This window comes from Salvelinus alpinus, chromosome 3 (genome assembly GCF_045679555.1).
Source record: "Salvelinus alpinus chromosome 3, SLU_Salpinus.1, whole genome shotgun sequence".
Lineage (NCBI taxonomy): Eukaryota > Metazoa > Chordata > Actinopteri > Salmoniformes > Salmonidae > Salvelinus > Salvelinus alpinus.
Window position 1 is genome coordinate 93,964,064 of NC_092088.1, and position 7,500 is coordinate 93,971,563.

Consider the following 7,500-nt stretch of genomic DNA (forward strand, 5'->3'; position numbering starts at 1 on the left):
TTCAGTAGTCTAATGGTTTGGGGGTAGAAGCTGTTCAGCAGTCTAATGGCTTGAGGGTAGAAGCTGTTCAGTAGTCTTATGGTTTGGGGGTAGAAGCTGTTCAGGTACCTTTTAGTCCCAGACTTGGTGCTCCGGTACCGTTTGCCGTGCAGTAGCAGAGAGAACAGTCTATGACTTGGGTGGCTGGAGTCTTGACAATTTTTTAGGGCCTTCCTCTGACACCGCCTGGCATAGAGGTCCTGGATGGCATGAAACTTGGCCCCAGTGATGTACTGGGCCATACGCACTACCCTCTGTAGCGCCTTGCGGTTGGAGGCCGAGCAGTTGCCATACCAGGCTCCCGATGATGCAGCTGTAGAACCTTTTGAGGATCTGAGGACCCATGCCAAAGCTTTTCAGTCTCCTGAGGGGTAATAGGTTTTGTCATGCCCTCTTCATGACTGTCTTGGTGTGTTTGGACCATGTTAGATTGTTGGTAATGTGGACACCAAGGAACTTGAAGCTCTCAACCCGCTCCACTACAGCCCCGTCGATGTTAATGGGGGCGTGTTCAGCCCTCCTTTTTCCTGTAGTCCATGATCAGCTCCTTCATCTTGTTTACGTTGAGGGAGATGTTGTTGTCCTGGCACCACACTGCCAGGTCTCTGACCTCCCTATAGGCTGTCTCATCGTTGTCAGGTCTCTGACCTCCTCCCTATAGGCTGTCTCATCGTTGTCAGGTCTCTGACCTCCCTATAGGCTGTCTCATCGTTGTCAGGTCTCTGACTTCTTCCCTATAGGCTGTCTCATCGTTGTCAGGTCTCTGACCTCTTCCCTATAGGCTGTCTCATCGTTGTCAGGTCTTTGACCTCTTCCCTATAGGCTGTCTCATCGTTGTCAGGTCTCTGACTTCTTCCCTATAGGCTGTCTCATCGTTGTCAGGTCTCTGACCTCTTCCCTATAGGCTACCTCGTCGTTGTCAGGTCTCTGACCTCTTCCCTATAGGCTGTCTCATCGTTGTCAGGTCTCTGACCTCTTCCCTATAGGCTGTCTCATCGTTGTCAGGTCTCTGACCTCTTCCCTATAGGCTGTCTCATCGTTGTCAGGTCTCTGACCTCTTCCCTATAGGCTGTCTCATCGTTGTCAGGTCTCTGACCTCTTCCCTATAGGCTGTCTCATCGTTGTCAGGTCTTTGACCTCTTCCCTATAGGCTGTCTCATCGTTGTCAGGTCTCTGACCTCTTCCCTATAGGCTACCTCGTCGTTGTCAGGTCTCTGACCTCTTCTCTATAGGCTGTCTCATCGTTGTCAGGTCTCTGACCTCTTCCCTATAGGCTGTCTCATCGTTGTCAGGTCTCTGACCTCTTCCCTATAGGCTGTCTCATCGTTGTCAGGTCTCTCACCTCTTCCCTATAGGCTGTCTCATCGTTGTCAGGTCTCTGACCTCTTCCCTATAGGCTGTCTCATCGTTGTCAGGTCTCTGACCTCTTCCCTATAGGCTGTCGTCATCGTTGTCAGGTCTCTGACCTCTTCCCTATAGGCTGTCTCATCGTTGTCAGGTCTCTGCACCTCTTCCCTATAGGCTGTCTCATCGTTGTCAGGTCTCTGACCTCTTCCCTATAGGCTGTCTCATCGTTGTCAGGCCTCTGACCTCTTCCCTATAGGCTGTCTCATCGTTGTCAGGTCTCTGACCTCTTCCCTATAGGCTGTCTCATCGTTGTCAGGTCTCTGACCTCTTCCCTATAGGCTGTCTCATCGTTGTCAGGTCTCTGACCTCCTCCCTATAGGCTGTCTCATCGTTGTCAGGTCTCTGACCTCTTCCCTATAGGCTGTCTCATCGTTGTCAGGTCTCTGACCTCCTCCCTATAGGCTGTCTCATCGTTGTCAGGTCTCTGACCTCTTCCCTATAGGCTGTCTCATCGTTGCCAGGTATCTGACCTCCTCCCTATAGGCTACCTCGTCGTTGTCAGGTCTCTGACCTCCTCCCTATAGGCTGTCTCATCGTTGTCAGGTCTCTGACCTCTTCCCTATAGGCTGTCTCATCGTTGTCAGGTCTCTGACCTCTTCCCTATAGGCTGTCTCATCGTTGTCAGGTCTCTGACCTCCTCCCTATAGGCTGTCTCATCGTTGTCAGGTCTCTGACCTCCTCCCTATAGGCTGTCTCATCGTTGTCAGTGATCAGGCCTACCACTGTTGTGTCGTCTGCAAACTTAATGATGGTGTTGGAGTCGTGCTTGGCCACGCAGTCGTGGGTGAACAGGGAGTACAGGAGGGGACTGAGCATGCACCCCTGAGGCCCCAGTGTTGAGGAGCAGCATGGCAGATGTGTTGTTACCTACCCTTACCATCAGGGGGCGGCCTGTCAGGAAGTCCAGGATCTAGTTGCAGAGGGAGGTGTTCAGTCCCAGGATCCTTAGCTTAGTGATGAGCTTGGAGGGCACTATGGTGTTGAACGCTGAGCTGTAGTCAATGAACAGCATTTTCACATAGGTGTTCCTTTTGTCCAGGTGTGAAAGGACAGTGTGGAGTGCAACCGAGATTGCATCATCTGTGGATCGGTTGGGGTGGTATGCGAATTGGAGTGGATCTAGGGTTTCTGGGATAATGGTGTTGATGTGAGCCATTACCAGCCTTTCAAAGCCCTTCATGGCTACAGACGTGAGTGCTACGGGTCGGTAGTATTTAGGCAGGTTACCATGGCGTTCTTGGGCACAGGGACTATGGTGGTCTGCTTGAAACATGTAGGTATTACAGACTCAGTCAGGGAGACACATCCAGTGTCAACATCATCCCATCCCTTACTCTCCTCCCATTGGCTTACCAGATCTAGGAAGTAGTGGTCTGACAACCTATAGGGTTCGTGGAGGTCGTTTCCCAGGATGCAGTTGTTGTGTAGGTGGGATGAGTCAGCGAGGGGGGAGGAGTCCAGTGGCTGCAGACAGGGCTCCAGTCTCTCGGAGGAGGAGTTAGATGAGCTGTCTGTGGCATTCTGATTGGACAAAAGACAAAACCAGAAGAGTCAGTAAAGCTCTGATTGGACAAGCAGTTGTCGGTGGGCAGGTTTAGTTTGAGAAAATGGTCTATATTGTTGTTTGAGTTGTTTCACTGGCCATCAGTCACCCAACAATGTCTCTCTCTCTGATTCTGTTTCTCTCTAAACAGATCTACCTCTGATCCTCTCTCTGCCTCTGCTGTTCCAGGAACGGCTTCAGTGCATTTCTCTCTGCAAATCTCCCCCTACCCTCCCTGCTCCCCCCCACTGTCTCTGCTTCCCCCACTCTACCCTCCCTGCTCCCCCCCACTGTCTCTGCTTCCCCCACTCTACCCTCCCTGCTCCCCCTTAGTGTCTCTGCTTCCCCCACTCTACCCTCCCTGCTCCCCCCCACTGTCTCTGCTTCCCTCCCCTCTACCCTCTCTGCTTCCCCCCCTACCCTCTCTGCTCCCCCCCACTCTACCCTCCCCGCCCCCCCACTGCCCCCCCCACCCTCTCTGCTTCCCCCCCACTCTACCCTCTCTGTTTCCCTCCCCTCTACCCTCTCTGCTTCCCTCCCCTCTACCCTCTCTGCTTCCCTCCCCTCTACCCTCTCTGTTTCCCCCTCACCTCTACCCTCTCTGCTTCCCTCCCCTCTACCCTCTCTGCTTCCCCCACTCTACCCCTCCCTGCCCCCCCCCCCCCCCCACTGTCTCTGCTTCCCCCACTCTACCCTCCCTGCTCCCCCCCACTGTCTCTGCTTCCCCCACTCTACCCTCCCTGCTCCCCCCCACTGTCTCTGCTTCCCTCCCCTCTACCCTCTCTGCTTCCCCCCCTACCCTCTCTGCTCCCCCCCACTCTACCCTCCCCGCCCCCCCACTGCCCCCCCCCTCACCCTCTCTGCTTCCCCCCCACTCTACCCTCTCTGTTTCCCTTCCCTCTACCCTCTCTGCTTCCCTCCCCTCTACCCTCTCTGTTTCCCTCCCCTCTACCCTCTCTGTTTCCCTCCCCTCTACCCTCTCTGCTTCCCTCCCCTCTACCCTCTCTGCGTCCCTCTCTGCGTCCCTCCCCTCTACCCTCTCTGCCTCCCTCCCCCTCTACCCTCTCTGTTTCCCTCCCCTCTACCCTCTCTGCGTCCCTCCCCTCTACCCTCTCTGTTTCCCTCCCCTCTACCCTCTCTGTTTCCCTCCCCTCTACCCTCTCTGCTTCCCTCCCCCCTACCCTCTCTGCCTCCCTCCCCTCTACCCTCTCTGCCTCCCACCCCTCTACCCTCTCTGTTTCCCTCCCCTCTACCCTCTCTCTCTCCAGGTCTACTTCCAGCCCGTGTGAGTAGCATTATCCTGGCCCCTTTCCTCTCAGGCTTTGGTCCAAGTCAAACCTTGGCCAGACACGAAACACACCAGGCCGCCGGCTGGCCGACCAGCAGCCAGCTGACTCTACACATTGTGTGTGTCTGTGTGACTCCACATTGCTGAGCGCCCAGACAGATATTTTGGACAGGCAGGCAGGGGGACAGCCACTGGGGGCATTGAGGCAGCAGAGTACTGGCTGACAGGCTGGATATGATTTTTGCCCGGCTGTGTTCCAAATGGTGCCCTATTCCCTATATAGTGCACTACTTTGGACCAGGACCCCTAGGAAATAGGGTGTTATTTAGGACGCAGAGGCACTCCCTCTGACCTATCTTCTTGTCTTTCTGTCTGTCTGTCGCTGCACACACACCGGCAGGCCAGGGGGAAGTGTGTGTGAGAGCCACTTTATTTAGCTTTTTCAACCGGTCCCCCCCCCACCATTGGTTTGCTTTATGGGGGTCAGTGTTGGACTAAACTTAACCCCCTCCCTCCCTCCATGGCCAGCGTTGAGATCTACACACAGAGTGGACTGTAATGTTGGTTGGTTGTTACAAAGCCCTTCAGAATGGCTGGCCCAAAAATAACAACACCCCCAACCCAAACCCCCTGTACCACTCCCTCCTCCCCTCTCTCTCTGGGTCATATTCATTAGTGCACATCGTAGGAAAACATTTTTGCAACAGAAAACAAAAAACAAGCGTTTCTTATTGGCCAAGTTGAGGTAGTCCCTCCCCGTTTCGGTGTGTTTTCTTCCATTTGGTGTCTAGTGAATACAACCCTGGTCTCATTACTGCTGATTATTCACTACACAGACCACCTCTCCTCTATTTCTACTGCAGCCCACCACACACAGGGGAGAGAGAGACAGAGAGACACACAGAGAGAGAGAGACAGAGAGAGAGAGAGAGAGAGAGAGAGAGAGAGAGAGAGAGAGAGAGAGAGAGAGAGAGAGAGAGAGAGAGAGAGAGAGAGAGACAGAGAGAGAAGGTGAGAGAGAGAGAGACACACAGAGAGAGAGAGAGACAGAGAGGATGTTGTGGAGAGAAGGGGGTTGAAAGAGGAAGACAGCAGATAAATGTCTCAAAACTAGAAGAATGGCAGCAAAATACACCTCTCTCTCTCTCTCTCTCTCTCTCACTCTGTCTCTCTCTCTCTCTCTGTCCTCTCTCTGTCCTCTCTCTGTCCTCTCTCTCTCCTCTCTCTGTCCTCTCTCTCTCCTCTCTCTGTCCTCTCTCGCTCCTCTCTCGCTCAACAAAAATAGTGTCCGCTCAGCGAGAGGCAGGGGGGGAGTTGGGTTAAGTATAGGCTAGCCCATGAGGAATAATTGAGGAAGAATGTGCTTCCTAGCCCTGTCCCCCTTCTCTTTTGTGTGTGTGTGTGTGTGTGTGTGTGTGTGTGTGTGTGTGTGTGTGTGTGTGTGTGTGTGTGTGTGTGTGTGTGTGTGTGTGTGTGTGTGTGTGTGTGTGTGTGTGTGTGTGTGTGTGTGTGTGTGTGTGTGTGTGTGTGTGTGTGTGTGTGTGTGTGTGTGTGTGTGTGTACACGGGGTAGTAAATCCAGAGCAGTATTTCCTGTCTGACACGCCACCTCCCACCACACCGGGCCACTGATAACTTTAGGAGTGGTGGTCAACAGGAGCCTCAGCCTGTGCAGAGGTGTGTGTGTGTAAACTCAGACCATTCGTCTAGCGCTAACAGACAGTTGAAGTCCAGATGAGCCACTTCCTCTACCCCCCCCCCCCTCCATCTCCCTCTGACTGCTGGTAAATCACAGTGTCACAAAGCTTAGATGCAGCTGCCAACGTTAGTTTGATTGTGGTGAGTGGTGGGGGGAGGTGATGTAACAGGAAGTGACCTTTTGACCCTGCCTGCTGCTCCCAGTGTCACGCTACTGGAGGATGGTGTAGGTAACACACACACACACAGTCTTGTACAGCTAACCTTGTGGGGACATACAATGCAGTCCCATTCAAAATCCTATTTTTCCTAACCCCTAACCCTAAACCTAACCCTAATCCTAATTCGTACTCTTACCCTAACCCTAACCCAAAAACCTAAACTTTATCCTAACCCTAAACCTAACCCTAGCTCCTAACCCTACAACTAACCCTAGCTCCTAACCTTAATATTTAACTTAATTCTAACCCTAACACTAATTCTAACCTTAACCCTAAACCCCCTAGAAATAGCATTTGACCTTGTGGGGACTAACAAAATGTCCCCAGCTGGTCAACTTTTTCTTCGTTTACTATTCTTGTAGGGACTTCTGGTCCCCACAAGAATAGTTAAACACGTCCACACACACACACACACACACACACACACACACACACACACACACACACACACACACACACACACACACACACACACACACACACACACACACACACACACACAGACACACAATACACCACAGACCCGTAATGGAGGGCGTAGTGGGTAGCAGTGAGGGGTAGACATATAACAGGGATGCCTTTATGAGTGACCTATGATCGATAAGGGCTTTGGGCTGGGCTTATGTAATGAAATGATGGTAACCACATCTCTGACAGTTAAAACACCTCAATGAGACGGGTCGTGTTTACGGTGAACACATCATCTCTGACAGTTAAAACACCTCAATGAGACGGGTCGTGTTTACGGTGAACACATCATCTCTGACAGTTAAAACACCTCAATGAGACGGGTCGTGTTTACGGTGAACACATCATCTCTGACAGTTAAAACACCTCAATGAGACGGGTCGTGTTTACGGTGAACACATCATCTCTGACAGTTAAAACACCTCAATGAGACGGGTCGTGTTTACGGTGAACACGTCATCTCTGACAGTTAAAACATCTAAATGAGACGGGTCGTGTTTACGGTGAACACATCATCTCTGACAGTTAAAACACCTCAATGAGACGGGTCGTGTTTACGGTGAACACATCATCTCTGACAGTTAAAACACCTCAATGAGACGGGTCGTGTTTACGGTGAACACATCATCTCTGACAGTTAAAACACCTCAATGAGACGGGTCGTGTTTACGGTGAACACATCATCTCTGACAGTTAAAACATCTAAATGAGACGGGTCGTGTTTACGGTGAACACGTCATCTCTGACAGTTAAAACATCTAAATGAGACGGGTCGTGTTTACGGAGAACACGTCATCTCTGACAGTTAAAACATCTAAATGAGACGGGTCGTGTTTA

General features: G+C 52.0%; 1 protein-coding gene across 1 annotated transcript in view; it reads right to left on the reverse strand.

The window, feature by feature from the left end:
- LOC139571554 (sprouty-related, EVH1 domain-containing protein 2-like) overlaps window positions 1–7,500 on the reverse strand; it is a 36,474-nt gene that overhangs the window by 5,520 nt on the left and 23,454 nt on the right. Inside the window, exon 5 of the mRNA XM_071394539.1 lies at window positions 2,800–2,967. Within this exon, the coding sequence (XP_071250640.1) occupies window positions 2,800–2,967 (168 nt within the window). The remainder of the gene's footprint in view (window positions 1–2,799; window positions 2,968–7,500) is intronic.